The 21,112-nt window shown below is 40.5% G+C and overlaps 1 protein-coding gene across 1 annotated transcript; it reads left to right on the forward strand.

Moving 5' to 3' along the window:
• Positions 1-113: 113 nt before the first annotated feature.
• LOC100690222 (trichohyalin) lies at positions 114-16,004 on the forward strand. Its single transcript, XM_003453880.5, has 6 exons — positions 114-647; positions 9,793-10,220; positions 10,297-12,487; positions 13,847-14,677; positions 14,991-15,105; positions 15,217-16,004. The coding sequence occupies exons 1-6, from the start codon at positions 304-306 to the stop codon at positions 15,421-15,423; spliced, it is 4,116 nt and encodes a 1,371-aa protein (XP_003453928.2). The 5' UTR covers positions 114-303; the 3' UTR covers positions 15,424-16,004.
• The last annotated feature ends 5,108 nt before the right edge of the window (positions 16,005-21,112 follow it).

Consider the following 21,112-nt stretch of genomic DNA (forward strand, 5'->3'; position numbering starts at 1 on the left):
CTGATGCAGTCTGACAGGTACAAACAAGCATCAGGTGTTCTCTGTCATCTAATTGATTGCTGCGTTGTGACTTTTGTTGGAGAAAACGTGCAACCTGTTAATCTGAGGGCGTGCTTTATCCAACCAAGGCCCCTTTCTCCGTGTAACCACGCCCAATCAGCTGGTTCCTGAAGTTCAGCGAGCCTCAGGAGGAAAAAAAAAACTTTCCCTCGCTTCTGTGCGGTCTCACGGTGAGCCGATGGTAGTCACCACTGTGTTTTGTTTTGGAGGATTACGTTTTTAACGGCTCTGAGTCGTGTCAGCATGTCCTTGACGGATCAGCAGTGGTGTCCCACAAGCGTCCAGGTAACGGTACTCCAAGCCAGGAGCCTTAGGATAAAGGGGAAAAGTGGCACCAACGATGCCTACGCGGTCATACAAGTGGGCAAAGAGAAGTACCAGACTTCAGTGGTGGAGAAATGCGTGGCTCCGGTGTGGAAGGAGGAGGCCTCTTTCGACCTCCCGCAGCTGAACCAGGGAGGAGGAGGAGGCGGCACGCTGCACGTCCACGTCCTTCACCGGGCTCTGGTGGGCCCGGACAAACTGCTGGGGCAGGCGGTCATTAATCTGTCCCAGCTCAGTGAGGACAAAACACGCAACAAGACCGAGTAAGTGCTCGAGTACAGCCCTGAAGTCGGTGTTTTCTGGCGTATTTAAAAGGAGAAAAAAGTATTCAAAATGTAGTCACTGTACTAAAAATAAAACAAAACTACACAGAGTTACTCATTTCACAGTAGCAGGGGAAAACAGAACTATAATTATCGATGATTTCACACAACCCTGTCATGCAGCTGCCGATGATAACAACATTCATTTAAATGGTTAGGGGCATTTCACAAGCTTTAAACTTTTCCCCTCCTTTAAAATGATTTCACTTAATTATTCGGCTATAACCGTCTTTAAACGTTTATCGATGTTGTGCCAAAGAGTGACCGTCTGCCAAAAACTGATTTCCACTGTTTCCATGTTTTTGTTTTTGTTTTATGTGTAATACCTTTACTTATATTGGTAAATAGCCTTTAGTGAACAGTATTTACCAAGGGCTTATTTTAAAAGTATCTTCATGACTCTGTGTTATTGTACCTACATCATAACCATTCCAGTTCTTTCTGACCATCTAAAATATCTTTATAGACCTATTGTTATATTTGCTGCAATTTCTGCGATCCTCTTGGCCTAAGTACTCTTAAAAAGACTTTTAAATGGATAAATAAAGGATATGTAAAAGTCACTTTGCCAAAAACAGATTGGGGCTTCTACCTTGTGATAGGAATGTTGTTTGTGACTCAAGATGACCTGATATAATTCATGAGGGATTCATATGACATGTGACATATTATAGGCCAAAGAAATTATTTATAGCATTTTAAATATGAGAAATCCCTTTTTGACAAATACCAGATCACATTAAACTTACTTCAAAGGAAGCATCGCTTCGCCTGCGAAACCGTCCCCTTGGAGTTTCTCTGATCAATCACTCTTGCTATGCAGCCGGCCTCCTTGACCTCTCTAAAGATGGACACGTCAAAGGAAATCAAATGAGGATTTGTTGGTTTCTCCTTGCATGTAAATGGGGATATTACGGGAGGCAAAGTGAATAATAAGCACCTCTGATTTTCATCTGTGACACGAGGGGAGGGAGTCCTCGGTAGCTCCTTCTGTCAGTCATGCTGTACTTTCTTGATCTTCATAATCCCCCATTAAATAACCAGTATGGTCAGAATCAATAAACGCTGTATAATTTGTGAAAACTGTGGCTAATGGTTGCCGTATGAGTGTGTTTTATGCGTTTGCAAGCCTCACTGGGCATGGCTCCAATATTTATCTGTTATCTTTGCACTTCTTTTTTTTTTTTACTTTAAAGTTGTTGTGATGTGAGCTATTGGAGGATGCACGCTGTGCGCTGCTTATGCATCAGTGCCCAGACCTGCTCTGGTGGGTTCGACTTAAGAGTGCCGCCTACTTGCTCCAGTGGAGCTTAAGGGATTTGTTCCCACTAAAGCAGCCTTTAAGAATGCCAAGCAGCATTATTTACCCAGGCGAATGAAGTGAGTTAGAAGATTTACTTTCATTGACTGAAGGTGTCAACAAGAGGGAAATTACATCAAGAAAACCCAAGCTTCTGTCTGATTTTCAGACAGGAAAACTAAAAACTTAAATGTTTAATTTAACAAAACTGCTAAATATAATTAACTAAAGCAATTATCTTTAGTATGTGAAAACATCCACACCCATCTCTAAGTTTGCAGTAATAATGTAAATGAACATGTTTTACTGGCCTTGCTGGTACTTTTATATCTGCTCCTTTAAGCAGAAAATACTCTTTACTCTGTCAAGGTTAAGTGTATTAGTGCTGAAGTTAAATTATATTTATTATACAAGACAAATCTGTCCAGGTCCACAGTGAGACATCTGTATCTTTGTAAGACCGGAAAACATTTTCTTTGTAAGCTGTTCCTGAGTGATTTATTCCTCCCGATGTGTAGCTGGTATTATACAAAAGCACACAACAATCCGGCCCTGTTAATCTTAACTCACAAACACACACACTTCCTTGTTCTCCTACCTTTGAAAGGTTTTCTTGTTCTTGTTGTTGTTGTTGTTGTTGTTGTTGTTGTTGTTTTATTTTGTTTTTTTTGGTTCCGCTTTGTTAAAGGTCTTTAGATAACTGCATTAACAAGAAGGCTGGATTTGATGTTGTGATTCATTAATTTTCATATTTCCTCCACCATGAAGAAGCAAAGAGGTCTATCCATACTCTGGAATTGTGTTTTTTGACTGAAATGAGCTGTGACTGAAAGGCATTTGGTCACAATTAATTTTTCATACCGCTCTGCCTGTTTGGCTAGTGCCCAGCTCTATTATGCTCTGGAAAGAGGATGCTGGAGTATGCTAATCTGAACTCCACCTGCCTGCAGGTTGCACATTCTGATCGTGGCTGATTTAATATTTAAGTTTTCCTTGAGCAAAGCTGCAGCAATCTGCATGCATTTCTTGCCCTCAAATATTTTTATTATGTGTGAAGCCAGAAGCTGGTGCTGTGTAAACACGAAGTTCGATCTCTGTTGATCTTTATGTGAGCTCTGCGAATGCACGTTGCCTCCGAGGTTTCATTCTGGCTGCTGCCTTACATTCCTGAACGCCTTATCAAGGAAAAACAAACAGTGATGGCAGCAGTGACGGTCATGCAAGGTCAGTTTGTCTGAGTAAGACCACTGTGGTAGTACCGAGCATTATCAGACAAGCAGCGTTACATGTTCCATGAGCTGCTAGCACAACAGTGCTACTGTTAAATTTGCAAGATGTGTTTGTGAACTCTGGAAATCAATAATTTGACCATGTTTAGCACTTTTTTTGCTTGTTGCTTGTAGTAGACATTGGTATTTTATCATGAGGAACTATAGTTTGTACAGCTGTGTTTGTTTGTTAATAATTAACAAGGAAATCTTCCATTTTTAGCAAACAAAATTGTGATTATTAAAAAAACAATCCCACTATGAGGTGCAGTGGTAGCGGCTCTGGTGCGCTTGTGGTCTTTCCGTAGTATGGTTTTTGCAGCTGTCATGGACTTCTTCTTTTTCTTTTTTTACATTTCACTTATTAATGTCTGTCACACCAATGAAAATACACTTTAAATTGCATGCACATTAAAATAAAAACCCACTCACTGTATAAACAGACTCATAAGTTTTGTTATGGAAAATTTATGGGCTGCAACCCTGTCTCCAGAAAAGTTGGGGAAACTCTGCAAAGTTAAATTATTTAAATTATTTTCAAATCACTGAAATCATTTAGTCTACTGAAAGTAGTTCAAAGAGCACACAGCAAATGTTGAAACTTAGACATGTCTTCATTATTTTTAGTTTGAAGCTAGCAGAGCCTTCCAAGTCAGGTAGGGGCATGTTTACCTCGGTGTTACATCATCTCTTCTTTTGGCAGTATTGGGTATTTGAAGACTGAGGACACTAATATATAGTTATTTATGCAGAAAAGCCTTTCAGGCTTGATGTAGGATTTCTGTTCAGCATTTTTTTTTTTTGAGCTCCTCTGTCACATTTTTGTTCCATAATGTCCCACATATTTTCAGTTGGCAACAAGTCTGGACTGCAGGCAGGCCAGTTGGCATCCAGGCGTGTTTGCTATGAACTGTAAGGTTTAATACCTGGATGATTTGAATTGGCAGTTTCTTGCTGAAATGCAGTAATGTGCAAAAGTTTTGAACTACCCTTATTTCTTTATGTTTTGCTTCCAAGGAGCCAAACTTTCTTGTAATATCTGAATGTGGTCCTGTGCGAGTGTTTCCCATTTCAAAGGTTTTCTGTCAACAGTGGCTGCTTTTTCAATCACTTTCACTTCAGTCCAGATCTGAGCAATTTCTCTTCTTTTGCTAAATGTCAGCCTAACTAGCATAACTATCTGCAGCAGATGAACAGTATCTGAAAGTCATGTTTTTATGAAACTGGGGAGGGAGAGGGGGGCAGGGGGAGGAGGGTGTGGGGATCATCTTGACAGAGAACAGAGCAAAAGGCAGCCAACATCTAAAGAAGCTTTAAATGTCCTTCAAGAAGCCTGAAGAACTATTCCTGAAGACTACTTAAAGAAATTACAAGAAAGCTTGTCAAGGAGTTCAGCCTGCGTTGAAGAATAAAGGTGGTCATGCCAAATACTGACTTTCAAGCTCATTTAAATTGTACAAACTCTGATTTTACCTCATATCCTGTTTCCAAGGAAAATATAAAGAGATGAGGGGTTGCACCGTCCTGTATGCCAGGCTTTCCCTTTAAAAAGCATGACCTGGGTGGATCAGCATGTTGCTCTGAAACATACACAATATGGTCCAATATGCTACAGATATACTGTATGGACACACGTATTACACCATCTACACATTATACCTACAGGAGCTACTTGGCCATGGAAACCCATGCCATGAAGCTCTTGGCACACAGTTTTTATGCTGATGTTTATACCAGAGGAGGTTCTAACCTGCAGTTATTCAATCATCAGAGTGTTTCAAACTTTTATGCACTATTTGCACTCGGCAACCTGCTCTGTAACATTTTATGTGGTGTGCCTTTTTGTGGCCAAGTGCTGTGTTTCCTAAATGCTTCCATTTTGCAATATTACAGCTTATAGTTGATTGTGGAATATCTAAGAGGAAATGCATTTCCTCTTAGATGCATGTATTCTCGTACATCATGTATTCTCACTTTTCAACTAATAACAAGCTAGATATTTCCTCGTAGTCTGTTTTCAGAGTGTAGCCTACAGGAAGAACCAATTTTTAAAAGAATTTTGAATGTTTTGCTTGCCAGTCCACAGGACTGTTTTCCACTTTGCCTCAATCACTCTTAAAAAGACTTTGAGCAACAGTGCTTTTCTTCCATCTTGTGGCTTTTTTCTTCCCTCTCCTGTCCTTTTGTAGGGTTGTTACTTGAATTTGAGGACAAACGGTGTTCTTCAATAGCTTCCATTGATTTCCACTACAGAGCATGGTCTGTTTTTAATGCTGTGCCACCCGAGGGCCTGGAGATCAGGACAGTTCAGTATTGATTTAGCCCCCCCCCCGCCATTTTTTTTTTTTTTTTTCCGTTAGATTCCAAATTTTTTTCCATTAAGTTTCTAAATGTTATTCATACTTTTATTTATTTATTTTACTTCCGAAAGATGCTCTCTGGGATGTGCTTTTTATGCACAATCATGCTCAATCATTTTTGTCCACCATTAACTATTTTTAAACATTGGGTTTGGGAGAGTGTCTTTTGTTGCCAACATTGTGTTTTAAACCTATTAAAAAGGAGTTTCAATTTGTGCAATGTCTTCTTTGTGCTACAGTTATACAAATATGGGGTATTTGCAAGACAAAGACTAAACATTTTATACAACCCCAGTTTTACACATGGAGTTGTACAAGGACATTACAACAGCCATGTTAGTGAGAAGCGTTAAGTTGCCTGTTTGATAGCACCTTTAATTTAATTCAGTTTTATTAATACAGCACCAAGTCGGGGAGGGACAAATGTCTGATGCGACTGGTTGGAGGGTGATAGGAAGTGGTAGAAATACAAACTGTGTGAACTGCTCAGTGTATTTAGGGGAAGTCCCTGAGCCATTTGAGCTTTTAGCACTATAACTAAGGGATGGTTCAGGGTCAGCTGATACACACCTGACTATCAGCTATATCAAGAAAGGTCTTAAGCGTAATCTTAAAAGTGGTGACTGTGCGTCTCCTAAAGCCTAACTGGGATCTGGTTCCATAATAGAGAGTCCTGATAGCTGAAGGCTCTGAGTCCCATTTAAATTGTAGAAACTCCAGGAACCACAACTAAGCCAGCAGTCTGAGAGCAAAATATCATGCAGACTTTAAGATGTGAATCCTGATTAAAGGAATAATGATACACTTGTCATGAAACTGTGTAAAGAGCTAATTTAGTGAGGACAGATCTCAGTTATAACTTCTGTTCATCATTTCCGACTTCTTACACAGTTTCCTTGCCTTTTTCTAGTCACTGTGTGATCTAGCATATGTTAGACATGTTTAAAAAGGCACCAATTTCAGTCTCTATTTTGGCAAACCCATGGGAAAGTGAGTTTCTTTTCTTTGCACTGGCCTTCATTTTGTTTGTCTGACTCGTGGATACCAATAAGCCTTGAACATTATCACTGTTGAGCTGTTTAACTCACTCAGCTCTTCTCCCACTCACAGCTGGGTTCTGTGATAAGAAGACCGGGGCATTGTCTTATCAGTAGTTCACAAGGAAGCATATGTGTGTGTGTGTGTGTGTGTGTGTGTGTGTGTGCGTGCGCACACACAAAGTAAAATAGCTTTACAAAATGTTGAGTCATGCATTATCCTCCCCTGGCTCTGCCTGTCCAGCAGAGCTGCAATCTTTCTGCTACTTACAGAGGTATGAGATTAGTCAAATGGCCTCATCATCACCCAGGATGTCTTGTATGAAAGCCATCAAAGCAGCTGTAACTCCTGTACAGTGCTTACCACATTCAGACAGCTAACGCCCAAACATTTTTGCAACTTCCCTTCTCATTTAACTGAAGTGACTTACTACTTCTGCTCTTTTTTTTTTTTTTGTTTTGTTTTTTTTTTCTCTTGTTCATGTGGGATGCATCTGTGTTGCAATGCAGCACAATTTTGTACTGTACTCATCTGCATGCGTTTTCATCTATTTGTTTTTATATAAGCATGTTATACATATATATGGCTGTTATTGTGTACATTGAATATAATTATAAACATTTTATATTTGGTATGAAGAGGTTTGACAAATTGTCTCTACAATGGTCTCATCTAAATATGAGACCATTGAAGGAGAATATATTGTTTAATTTTGGTCAGACATTAGAAAATGTACCTTCAGTTTTCTGTCCTTGGCTGACAGAAGCGGCGCCTGGTGTGGTTTTCTTCTGCCGTAGCCCATCTGCTTCAAGATGGTCAGACGGTCAGAGATGCTCTTCTGCATGCCTCCATGGTTTTAACAGTGATTTGTGTTACTTTTGCCGCGTTCTGGCCTCTCCTCTGACTAAAAAGGTGTTTTTGTACTCAGAGAACTGCTGACCACTGGATATTTTCTTTTTTTTGGATCATCTTCTGTAAACCCTAGAGATGGTTGTTTGGGCAATTCCCAGTAGACTAGCAATTTGTGAAATGAAATGGCAACAGAAACTACAGTATACAACATTCAAATTCACTTATCATATTTCGTCTTTGTATTTCAGCAGGTCAGTCTGACCATATCAACATTAAATTATTGATTGACTGCTGGGTATGCATTTTAAATTCATAAAATTTAGAAGAAATGGTTAATCAGATTTAATCCAACAATTAACCTATTGTACTAGATTGCATGTAGATGATGAACTATCCTAATTTATCCCAGTATACACAAAGAAGGGTACAGACACTCAAGTTATTCTGGCAATGATGGGACTGAAAAAAGTTGAATTGTTTTTTTTGTTAGTTGTATTGAATGAAATATTATTTTTCATAACTTTATATCACTTGTAGATGTGCCCGCATCCCAACTAGCAGCGTTCTGTTGAATGGCATTTATCAGGCTAGTGTGAAGAAGCCACACATGACACAGTTATGTCCAGGCCTGAAATCTGCAAATCACATCCCATTACTCATCAGCAAGTTGGAGGCGGTGGAACGTTGACAGCAGTAAGCCATTTCACAACTTCCAGGAAAAGGCGTTTTCCCCGGCTTTTTAATTTGTTTGCATGACATCTGAAGCATTCCTAGGATCATTAAAATCTCACCATTTCTAACTCTGGATCATCCAAAGAAAGTAACTGTATTCAGTTCTTTTAGCACATAAGTGGAATTACAAAGGGCTGTGTTTTGTCAGGGCTGAAGTTGGAGGGAATGCGTGCATTCACAAAGCATATTTGGACGGTAATGTGTAATGCAGAGAAAGAGACGGAAGCCTGCAGCAACAATAAATGCATGGCCTCGTCCTCATTTCCTCATTTCCCTAGGAATCCAGACTTCAGTTGGAGTTGTTTGCTCAGTGGTGAGCTGACCTCAGATTTCTGCCTGATGGGCACTTTTTATGCTGACTGACTTTTTTTTTTTCCCTTTTTCCTATTGTGTTAGATTTCTTCTGCCTATTCTGAGACCCTTCTGTCAGTACTGGATGGCAAAGGTGCAGAAATGCTGAAAAGTTTGCCCTATCTGGTCTCGTTTGGCATTTTTAGGATGTCTGTTTAGGATTTTTTTTTCTAGATTTTAAACCCGATACTTTAATTTCATGAATGGACTTTTAGAGAGCATTTATGATTGGTTACTTTATTATCATCTTGGTGTGTTTTTATCCAGCTGTATCAAAATGTGGTGGTTTCTCTTTGGTGTGCATGTGTTGTATATTTAAAGGATGAAGAGGGGGTCAATGGCAGAATAAATCCCCTTGAACCTGGCAGGCTAAGTTTTGCAAGAATCAGACTAAATCTCAGATGAAAGCTTTCTCTTTCAAAGGGGCAGTTGGCTTGTTAACTCCCTGCAGGGTTGGATGCATTATTTAGGAAAACTGGTATAAAACATTTTGACAGTGAACATCAGCACCATACACCTACCATGCTCTGAAGATTTGATCATGTGAGACAAGCAACAAGGCAACAGGATTTAATAAAGGTTGAAAACTGCTGAGGGTACACACAGTACAAGCATTCATAAATTCTGCAGGGCTGTTGTAGACTTGACAGAATTTATATTTTTAAGACTTTCCTTTATGGTCAGTTTGCTGGTTGTGCTTAGATCATCACAGACTTTCCAAAAACATTCACGCTGCCACTTTCCATTCGCAGTGAGATGGGTCATGATTTCTGCAAAGTGGAAAAATGAGCAGGACTAGAACATTCACAAATGAGTCCAAGTCTAGGTGACTTGCATTTGTTTAGATCATTTAGAAGATCGTGATCCGTATTAATTTCTTTTGTTACAAGGGGTATGTGGTGGGTTTGATCTTTATGATTGATGATCATTACAGAGACATTCAGTTTAGACCTTCAGACAGGCCTCACTTGACTTATAGATTGAGTGATAGATTTTGGTCACAAGTAGCTTGATTTTGTGCTTGCACCCCACTTCTGGTTTAGTCGGGATAAAAACGCCTCTAAAACGACCACATATTTCTAGAAATTTGATTTGCACTTTTTTTTCTTCTTTTTTTTCTTTTTTTTTTTAAACAGTAGATGTATTAAAAAGTGCAAAGGTCTAACAATTTGTCTCTTCAACAGATGGTTTAAACTTCTTGATAAGACTGGTAAGCCAGACAAAGACAGAGGAGAGGTGCTTCTGGATATCCAGTTCATGAGAAACAACATGACTGCCAGCATGTTCGACCTATCTGCTGCTGGCAAATCTCGGTCTCGTCTGGGCAAGTTCAAGGACAAAGTTCGTGGCAAGAAAAAGGAGTCAGATTCTGTGACCAGCGTGGCGCCGTCCTTCAGTCAGGTCCTGACGGACAGCGAGGAGGAAGGCAACGGGGATAGTGAAGCGGTGGCAGGCAAGGATGGAAAACACAAGAAACACAAGATTAAGTCTTTGTTTTCTCCAAAGTCCAACTTGCAGAAGAGTATGTCTCAGTCCATGTCTGTTCTGCCTGGGAAGAACTCCACGCTCACTGGCAGCCAATCATCTGGTCTGAATGTCGATTCCTCAGAGGGTCAGGAATGTACTTTTTCACCATTAATGCTTTCCTCTTTCATTATGTTGTGTTAACTCTCTCATCTTCTTTTCAGGTAAAAAGAAGTTCAAGTTCATGATACATAAACGCTCAGGCAGCTCAGGTGGCAAGGATTCATCATCTGGTCGTGAAAAACAGGTTTCTGTAGAACAGAGTAATTTATGCATCAATGGCAGTCACATATACTGTGAGGAGCCGCCACCTCGGACTTCTCGCATCAGCTCAAACTTCAGTCTGGCCAGTTCAGGTCATGGATCAATGGAGGATGTCCCTGAAAACTCTCCACCACCTGAGCAACAAAAGGCCGCGAGGAAGTGTTCACCTTGGGAAGAGGATGAGGAGGAGGAGGAGGAGGAGGAGGAGGAAGACGACACTCCTGAAGTTGAAAACGTTAAAGCGAATGTGAGTGAATCAAAAAGGACTATAATAGAGGAGGAGAGGAAAGAAGAGAAGGTTAAGAGGCAACAAGAGAGGCTTGAAAGTTTAGCTGAGGACAGAGAAAAACAAGAGGAAGAGGAGACAAGGAGTAAAGAAGAGGAAAAGAATAGAAGAGAGGAAGAAAAGAGAAGACAAGAGCAAGAGGAAAGGGTTAGGATGGAAGAAGAGCGTGAAAGATTGGCAGAGGAAAAGAGACTACAAGACCTAGAGAGAAGGAAAATGGAGGAGGAAGAGAAAAAGAAAAGAGATGAAGAGGAAAGGATTAGAATTGAGCAAGAGAAAAAGAGGTTAGAAGAAGTGGAGAGGGTTAAGATGGAAGCGAGAAGGCAAGAAGAGCAAAAACTGGCAGAGGAAAAGAGACTGGAGGAAGAGAAGAGGGCACAGGAAGAGAGGAGAAGGCAAGAAGAAGAGGCAAAAATAGCTGAGGAGAAGAGACTGAAGGAAGTAGAGAGAAGGAAACTTGAGGAGGAAAGAAGAAAGCAAAGAGATGAAGAGGAAAGAATTAGAATTGAGCAAGAGAAGAAGAGACTAGAAGAGGAGGAGAGGGTTAGGATGGAGGAAAAGAGAAGGCAAGAAGAGCAAAAACTGGCAGAGGAAAAGAGACTAGAGGAAGAGAAGAGGGCACAGGAAGAGAGGAGAAGGCAAGAAGAAGAGGCAAAAATAGCAGAGGAAAAGAGACTGAAGGAAGTAGAGAGAAGGAAACTTGAGGAGGAAAGAAGAAAGCAAAGAGATGAAGAGGAAAGAAGTAGAATTGAGCAAGAGAAGAAGAGACTAGAAGAGGAGGAGAGGGTTAAGATGGAGGAAAAGAGAAGGCAAGAAGAGCAAAAACTGGCAGAGGAAAAGAGACTTGAGGAAGAGAGGACAAGGCAAGAAGAAGAGGCAAAAATAGCTGAGGAAGAAGAGCGGATTAGAAAGGAAAACGAGGAGAAGGAGGAAGAGATGAGACGAAGAGAGGAGGAGGAGGAGCTGCTGAGAAAACTAGAAGAAGAGCGTGAGAAAAAGAGGATACAGTTGGAGCAGGAAAGGAAGCAGAGGGAGGAAGAAGAGAGGGTTAGGAAAGAGGAAGAGAAGAAAAGGAAAGAAGAGGAGGAACAGGCTAAGAGAGAAAGGAAAGAACATGAGAGATTAGAGGAGGAGAGGAAACTTCGGGAAGAAAGGAAGCGGATTGAGGCAGAGGAGAAAATTAGACGGCAAGAAAGGATCAGGATGGAAGAAGAGGAAAAAAAGAGACTAAAAGAACAAGAAAATCAAAGAGCTGAAGAGGAAAGACTTAGGAAAGAGGAGGAGAAGAGACAGGAGGATGAGGAGAGGGCTAGGAAGCAAAGGGAAGAATATGAAAGACTGTTAGAGGAAAAAATGCAACAAGAAGAACAAAGAAGACTTGAGGAAGAGGAAAGAATTAGAAGGGAAGAAGAGAAAAGGGTTAGGATGGAGGAAGAGATGAAGAGGAGAAAAGAGGTAGAAGAAGAGAGGGCTAGAAAGGAAAAGGAAGAAATGGAGAGGCTGGAGGAAGAGAGAAGACTGCAGGAACAAGAAAAGAGGAGGATTGAGGAAGAGGAGAGGATTAGGAGAGAGAAGAAAGAAGAGGAGACAAGGAAGCTGGAGAAGTTGAGCAATGCAGAAGAGCAAGAGAAAAGGGAAAACACAACAAAAGATGAAGTTAGGGCTGCAGGGAAGAAACCCAAAGAGAGCAGTCCTGCAGTCACTTCCACTAATCCTTTTGATGAAACCTTCTCTTCCAACCCCTTTGAGGAGATTCCCGAGTCCCCCGACAGCAGCACAGCCGAAGAGCCAACGGTTCAGCAACGGTTAGTTAAAGCTATACGCAACGTCAATCACAAGCACTGCAGCAAAAGTGTCATTTTAATAACCTTATCTTGAAATACTTGAATTCCTTCATACATACATACAACCTCCTTCACTCTCGAGCACCTCTGACTTTACAGAGTGAGTTTATTTACAGCGCATTTAAACAATTTTGTTAATGTAACAGCTCTAGGTGGATGTAATTTTAAGCTTCTCAGTCTTTGTTTAGCATTTTAGAATTTTCTCCATAGCACTCAGTACTATATACAATTGTGGATAAAGACCATGGAATTTTTTTTGTTTGTTTGTTTTTTCTGGTCACGAATTTAAAAAGTTGGCGAATCAAACCTGATTTTAGTGATTCAGCTCACTCTTTCCAATTCATTTATTTATTTATTTCCTTTTCAGAGTGGTGCATTAAAGTCCTTCCAAAGCTGTTAAGAAACAAATTAGAACCACAGGTTTCAGGCAAGGCTGGAGGAAATGTCAGAGGAAAATTAAAATTTTTGTAGTGTCCTCGGGGAATATTAACACTTCAACAAAACAAAAGTTTGTGCAAATTAATTCAGACGTTAAAATCCTTTTTCTTTTAAGAGAAACTGCTGGTAACGCTTAAAAGGCTTGGTGATCACCCCAAAGTAGTCACATTGAACTTCTGTAGACCTTTCCTCATCTAAAGTGTTAGACTGCCTGACATTGTTAAGCATTACATAATGTGCACGGTTGACCAGTCTTAAAAGCAGAACAGGACAGCATCAGGAGCAGAAGAGAAAAGGAGGTAGTGAAGCTGCATTATAATGGTTGATTAAAAATAACATGACGATGATGTACATGCAGGGAATGCGTTATCTGAAGTTACTTTATGTGCTTTTGCTCATTCACAGGTCAGCAGCAGTTCTTCTCAGTACTTCTCTATTTAAAGGGAACATAAGTGACACACGTGACTGTTGCACAGCTGAAAGATTGAGCTCACTGCATAGTTTTACCTCATTATGTGAAGTGAAAACTACTAGAAACTTTGTGAAGAAGTCAGTTTGACAGAAGAAGTAGACGGAAAGAAACTCCAGATGTGCTCAGCACATTAAAATACATTTCCTTTTATAGTAGTATCTCACTATCTTATGTTACCTTTTTAACCTTTTAAACCAAGGAGATTGTGTTCTTCTTTTGGTTGTCCTATAACATTGCAAGAGAATTTGGGACAAGGTATCTTTAATATTGTGAAAAATAAAGTCCTATTATATCAATCTATTTTACTTGCATCATTGGTGTATTTTGACCCCACCCCACCCTCAGTTGAATTCCTGTAAATAAATGCTGACGTATGCCTAAATGTTATATAATCTTTGTCTCATTTCCAGGTGTCACTCTGCCGTGTCATCGGTGAGAAGTGAGACCGGTTCCGTGGATGAAAAGGACCTGATTAGTACTCAACGAGAGAAGCGACCAGCTCCTCAGCCGCCAGTAAGGAGTCAAGCTGGGAAGCAGCCTCACAGGGAGCAGGATGTGCCGGCACGACATCTGGCACAAATTAACAAGCAAAGCAAAGACAAAGATGTCAAAACTGTCAGTGTTTCCCCACAGCGCTCGGTGCAAATGATCGCTCCGCTGTGTAGGTCTCCCACAGATTCAAAGAACTCCCAGAGCCTGATGCAAAGCAATAACGCTAATGGAACAACAAATGCAGCCAAACACAGCAAACGTCCTGCGCCGTCCGTACCTCCTCCTGTGGGAGAAAAGCAGTCATCGGAACCAAAAACGAGCTCTAATCTAGGTGGTGCAGAGACCAAACAAGTTAAAGTTGTTTGTGGCTTAAATCCTTTTGAGGATGATGAAGATGAAAGTGAGCTCACAGCTCAAGATGACAGAGACACAGCAGTCTCTAGTAATACTGGTTCAATATGCTGGCCTCCAGCTGTGTCACAAACTGCAGATAAAGATGCTGCCTCTCAACCGAAAATCAAATCCTCAAAGACGGCCCACGCTCCCCTACCTCCTGCAAAGAATGACATCAGCTCAAACACTTTAACGGACCCCGATAACGGTGCACTCCAAGCATGCGACCCATATTATGAGTCCACAAGTCCTGGGCATGTCCCAGTGAGTCCACTCCAAGAGTCCCAGTCCCTTAAAGTCCAGAATATAGTGGAGGCAGGTGTGAAAAAAGACAGGGCCCCTACACCTTCACGCAGGTGAGATGGTTTGGTTGCTGAAGAATAACTATTATAGGTCAAACGTTACTATATTTATATTTTTATTTGTACACACGTTTCATTTGTGTAATTTACAACATTTGATCTTATTAGCTTTCACTTAAACAAATGTTAAATGTATTCTGTACAGTAGTAAGCTTGATATGGGTGAACTGAGTTTTATTATTGGGTATTATGTTCAGTTTGACTGTTGAATGGATTACTGTGCAGTATACTTGGTTATATGGTTTCCTTTACTCCCATTCACCTGGTGCTTACATCTGTCTTTTATGCTTTGTTTTCATCATTTCAGGCTTCAGCCGGTAAGACCTCTTAATCCTCTCGAGCAGCAGGGTGCCTCAGTTGTTCAAGGGGAAAATGAAAACAAATCCACAGGAATCCCCAGTGGACTTCAGGACAAAACAACGGTATTTGTTTCTAACTCTCCCTCTTTTTAAGATTTTCAACAAGAAATAGGCCGATGGAATTTAAGTTTCTTATATCCTGGCACTTTTAAAGCATGCTTTGTCGCTCCACAGGTGGATGACAGTGGGATGAAAGGGCCTTACTCCCAGCTGACCCGGCAGGAACTGATCTCTCTGATCCTGAAACAGGAGAACCAGCTCTCGGAGAGAGATGATAAGATATCGGAGCTGGAGCAGTACATTGATAATTTACTTGTGCGAGTCATAGAAGAGATGCCAAGTATCCTCATGTCCTTGACCGCTATGAAGAAAGCTGCTTAGGTAGCTTTGCAGGCGTCACTGTATTCTTGCCGCACTTAATCAGACCTGTTTATTCACAGCTCGTCCACATTAGAAATATCACTTTAAAGATGTATTGGTTACGTTAATGCAACTGGAATATTTTTGCTGTAAAGTATGGAGGAACACTTTAGATTTCAAATATGTCATCACCCAATAAAATTAACCATTTGAGGGAAAGAAAATCTTTGAAATATTTAGCTCTCTCAGCTAAAGGATTCAGTTTGGAAAGACGCTGTAGTTTTTAGATAATCGATAAATTTAGACATTTGTTTCATGTGAGAGTTTAAAGGATATCTTGTATATATTTGGTCATGCCTTTCATCTTTCTTCTGGAAATAACTTTGATAAAAATCCTGCCAGCGTAGCAGACTTGTTGCATTTCATGGCGAAACTCCAGTTGATTTCTCTCTGTAGAGCTTAATGTCAAAGTTTACTGCTAATCCCCATGTGCACTTTAAGTAGCTCACACTATTAACTGTTAAGACACTGAACACTGTACTGAGTATTTTTACTGCTTAAATAAATTTGAAAAATAAAATAAAACCATGAATTAATACAAACACTGTCTGCTACTTTATTTAGTTTCTGATTAAAATAAAGCACGTTTTAAAGATGAAAGTTTTCCTTTCCTGATGAAACGGATGTTCTTGTTTTTCAAATCTTAATTTATATCCTGGAATATTTTTCTGAAGGCTGCATTTCATTTAATGTCTGTACGCAGTACTGAAATTTAAGTGTACATGGTCTTCTTCATCATCTTAAAATTAATCTTGACATGGATTTACTACAGCTTGTTTAAAACGATTGCTTTTTGGTGATATCAGAGGAGAATGGCCAGACTGCTTCAAGCTGATAGGAAGCCAACAGTAAGTCAGATAACCACTCATTATAACCAAGGTGTGCAGAAGAGCATCTCTGAATGAACACCATATTGAACCTTAAAGCAGATGGGCTACTGCAGCAGAAGACCATACCGAGGGCCATTCCTGTCAGATGAAAACAGGAATCTGACCTCAGTCCAACAGAGCACCTTTGTGATGTGGTGGAATGTGAGACTTGCATCGTTAACGTGTAACCAACAAATCTGTATCAACTGTGTGATACTGTCATGTCAATATGGACCAGAATCTGTGAGGAAAGTTTCCAGCACGTTGCTGAATATGTGTCATTACCAATTAAAGCATTTCTCAAGACAAAGGGGGCCCAGCCCGGTACCAACACGGTGTACCTGTACGTGAATCACATGGTTAGGTCACCTAGCAGTATTTATAAAACTGAGGATAGCTCTGATTTAACATTTGATCTACTTTTGGAAAAATAAAAACAATAATCATATGAAAATTTCCACTAATGCAGAGGCTAAGGTTGAAAATCATGTTTAATCATATCGTCAACATGATCCTAAGATTGCTTAGTCTAAAGTTTTTCTGCTTAGATATCCTTTTATGCTGTACACAACATGATGTTCTTGGATATCTTTTCAAGAACTGGTCGTGAACAGATGGAGTAATTTGAGATAAACAATCCAGTAATATGAGTACTAATGGGAAACTTGCCTTGGCTGTGATGAGTTCTCAAGGTCTCAAACTGTGAAGTTCTGTGTACCGCAGGGTGGAAATCAGCCTCTATTCAGCAAGTCTTCCAGCAGCCACAACATATTCAGTTGATCTGTATGTGCAAAGGGCATTGCTCGACAAGATTATGAACAATAAAACTGTAATCACTGAGACATTTGAGAGAATCACTATATTTTAAGATGTCAAATGCTCTGGCTGCACCTTCTTCTGTTCTGCTGCACAGTGCTGTCAGTGAACTAGACCGCAATTTGTATTCAGGAATAATTCTCATATTATTGAAATTATTGTATTTTTTGATTTGTGGCAGATAGACTCAAGCAGAGCTGTGAACATACCTCGAGTGGGAACACAGCCCCCTCTCAGTGTTTCTTAATTCTACCTTTCAAAGAGTTTTATTGCACTGGGAAGTGCTTAGTATTTTCAGACTGTAAGAAGACTTCATTTTAATTAGCGTTAATCATGAATGAATGTGTGGTTTTTGTACGTGCAAAATTTGTTACTGGCAGTGTGGACTCTCTTTGCCCAACCTTCATGATGCAGAGAGACAAACGTGCTCCTAGAAAAAGGTCCCTGACCACTATTGCCTGTACCTTCTCAGAATTTATAGTTTAATAATTCAACAGTAACTTCTCAAAGATGGGTTAAAGAATTAGAGCCACTACTAATCCACATCAAAAGGTTGGGGTGGTTCGGGCATCTTACAAAGATGCCTCCTGGATGAGGTGTTCCAGGCATGAGTGACTGAGAAGAGACCCCAGGGTAGACTCGGGACATGCTGGAGAGATTATATCTCTTGGCTGGCCTGGGAACGCCTGAGTGTTCCACCAGATAAGTTGAAGAATACAGCTGGGGAGAGGGAGGTCTGGGCCTCTCTGTTTAGGCTGCTGCTCCTGCGATGGATGGATGGGTGAGTGGATGGGTGGGTGGGTTAGTAAGTAAGTGAGTGGGTCCACAGTTTCAATCTACACAGAAAATGGCGTCCCTCCCACGGCTTACATGGCCTATCAATCATATATCTTACCAAATTCCCTCAAAATGGGAAAAATGACTCCTAATAGCAAAAGGTTATCAAAACTCCTGATCAGTAGTCTGTACGTAAGTGTCCATATTATTTACTCCCAACTCTCCCTGTAACTCTCTCAAAACCTTCTATAATTACATAAATGTATGTGAAAGGAGTCCAGCCAACAATTGAATCAGTATTTCTCTTTCTTCAATATCTACCTTTTTCTGTCTCTTTCATGTTGGGAATCTTAGATTGTTTTTCTCCTATACTGCCTTGAGTTAAACCAGGACATTGTTGGTGTTGTGTTTCCATATTAACACAGTGTCCGAGTGAGTAGACAATTTTGGGTGAAGTAGTCACAGACTTTTGCAACCTGGAAGATTATTTCTGGGAATTATTTGCTTACCTTATTGCCCTGCAGCCTTGCTGGCTCTGGTTCCAGTCTTAGGGTACCAAGCCTGTTTTAGTCCATTTCCCTGCTCTGGACACGTGCATGACTCAATTATACCTGCCCCCAGTCCCTACAGCCCCTACAGTGCGCTTGATTGTTTAGGACTCCTGCATGCTTCTGATACTGCTTCACTCATTCTCTCATTCAGGAAATTCAGCAATCGGCAGTGTGTCTCTGAGTTTTTGTGTGCATGTAACGCATTCTGATATCCTTTCATACCTTCCCTTTCTAAGTAGCTGACAGTGATTGCTCTCATTTGCATTATATAGTGGTGACCAGCTGTTTAAACTATTTGAAATTATCCTAGTGTAGATTTGTGTAGTGTGGCACTTTGCATTCATTAGCATTTTACAGACTGGGAAGGCATGCACATTTTAAACAGATGCATTTGTCAAATGAGCTTTTACACTCTCACAGGAAACATTATGTGCATTATCTGCTGTAGGTATGGGTTTTTTTTATTTTGGTCTTCTTTCTCATGTGCTGCACAACTCTGCTTATTGTTTTCCCAGTATGGGTCACCTTAGTTGCTTAGTTGCATCACCTTTTTATTCAGATTAGAGTTGGACTGATTCCTGAAACAATTTCAAGGAGGGTTGGTCTCTTTAAGTTTACTATAGAAAAGTTACCTCCCTACTTTATGTAGAGCTCTAGTCTGGTCCCAATTTTTTCTTTACTGTAGCACAAATGTATCGACCTGAGTGTCTTCCGCTGGCCTATTTCCCTTTCAAATGCAGATTTTTTGCACTGCATGGATGGATCTAACTGAGATATTGTGATATGTTGACTCTTGAAGAGAAGAGTGAAACAGGGATTTTCTTTTTTTTTTCTTTCTATAACACATAGCTCCATGTTTGCCTCAGTTTTGTTGAACTTCTTTTATACCACTGGTAATTTTTGGTATTGTTTTTTTGTTCCTGTCTTTCTGTGTTCATTCAGCCTGTAATGGCATTCTCTGTTGTTCATCTTGTGTGAGTCTTCATTTTGATTGTGATGACGTCTGTGATGACGCATTTGGCCTCCTGATTCTTTTGTGAGTCTCCTTCGTGAATGCTCACACTACTTGAAGTCCACTTTTTCATGGCTTTTTGGGTTACTTTTCTTCTCCATCATTCTTTTTTTTCTTTGATACCTGTTCTTTGACTGGAACTTCTCTCTGTACTGACATTTTCTGTTATTTATTACTGCTTCATTCTCCATGTTGCCCTCAAGTCATACCGATTTGATCCTGTGAGTCGTGCTCGGGTAAGTAATTTATCCTGCTGTCATGAGTAGCCTAAATGCCCTCTCTAACATCTCTTTCTTCCTCAGCCTTTTTAGTCTTGCAACATCATCAGAATCCCTTATTTATTTCATGACTTTCCTTTTCGTTTACTACTCAACTCTCTCACACCATTTTGAATTTCTGGTCCATGCTGAGGAATGAGGGTTACAGAGCTACCAGGCCTACAGAGGACACCATAACCACAACACTCCTTACTGTCCTCCTGAGCTACACGAGGCTGCTCTTTGTAGACTTCAACCTCCCTCACAAACTGGTGACCAAACTGACAGACTGTCTTATTCAATAAGTCACTTCTGGTCTGACTTCCTGTTTTTTTGACTCCCAAAAGGTGAGAGTAGGCTGCTACAAGTTCTCTGTGCTGAGCCCCTACTCTTCATCCTCTTTACTCACCCATTCCAGTAGGCAAACATGGGGTTAGTATCTTGCCCAAGGATATTTGACATGCAGCCAGGAGGCAGCCTGGGATTGAACCACCGACCTTCTGATTAGTGGCTGACCTGCTCTGCCACCTGAGCCACAGCCACTACGACAACCATCAGGTTGTTATCACTACGACAACCATCTGGTTATCACTACGACAACCATCTGGTTGTCGTAGTGATAACAACCTGATCCTTAACACCACCAAGACCAGGGTGTTGATTATTGACTACAGGAGGTAGAAAATGGATATTTAGACCATTTTCATTAGTGGGGAATGTGTGTAGAAATTATCGGACTTCTGATTCCTGGGCAAGTAAGCAGAAGAGGAGCTGACCTGGAAGAAGGCGAAGGAGAGACTTTACCACCTCACTCAAAAATCTGCTTATGTCCTTCTATCACTGCTCAGTAGAGTGTGGTTTCCCAGCTGCACAGTGGCAGAGAGAAAAGCACTTCAGAGGGTGGTCACAGAAGATCACCTCTCTCCTCCCTGCAAGAGCTTTACAGTTCCCGCTCCCTCATAAAAGGAAAGAGGATGCTGAAACATCCATCCCACCTCAGACACTTTCTGTTTGAACTGCTGCCCTCGAGCAGATGTTTCAGGACATTAAAAACAAGGACAAAAAGATTTAAAAATAGCTTTTATGCAAAAGCTTTAACAGCACAAAATGCTGCTGGAACTTTGCAATTTTGTGAAGACAGAGAGCTATGCAATGAATGCCTGGAGAATGCAAAATGTCTTGTGTGATGTGTGTTTTATCTTCCTTTTAAGTTGAGTAGAGAGGTAGCAAGCATAGAGGTTGCTCATTTATATTTATAAACATTTATAAACTTTTTATACATATATTTTATGGACACATTCTAAGCCTTTTTTGCCTTTGCACTGATAAAATTACATCTGATTTTGCTGTACATGTGTAGTTAGATGC

The sequence above is a fragment of the Oreochromis niloticus genome, linkage group LG7, assembly GCF_001858045.2.
Source record: "Oreochromis niloticus isolate F11D_XX linkage group LG7, O_niloticus_UMD_NMBU, whole genome shotgun sequence".
Classification (NCBI taxonomy): Eukaryota; Metazoa; Chordata; class Actinopteri; order Cichliformes; family Cichlidae; genus Oreochromis; species Oreochromis niloticus.

Excerpts from the sequence above, each read along its gene's own strand:
- LOC100690222 (XM_003453880.5), top strand. The coding sequence starts at position 304 with ATGTCCTTGACGGATCAGCAGTGGTGTCCCACAAGCGTCCAGGTAACG. Across the intron at positions 648-9,792 it reads AAAACACGCAACAAGACCGA|ATGGTTTAAACTTCTTGATA; the intron begins GTAAGTGCTCGA and ends TCTCTTCAACAG. Across the intron at positions 14,678-14,990 it reads GCCCCTACACCTTCACGCAG|GCTTCAGCCGGTAAGACCTC; the intron begins GTGAGATGGTTT and ends TCATCATTTCAG.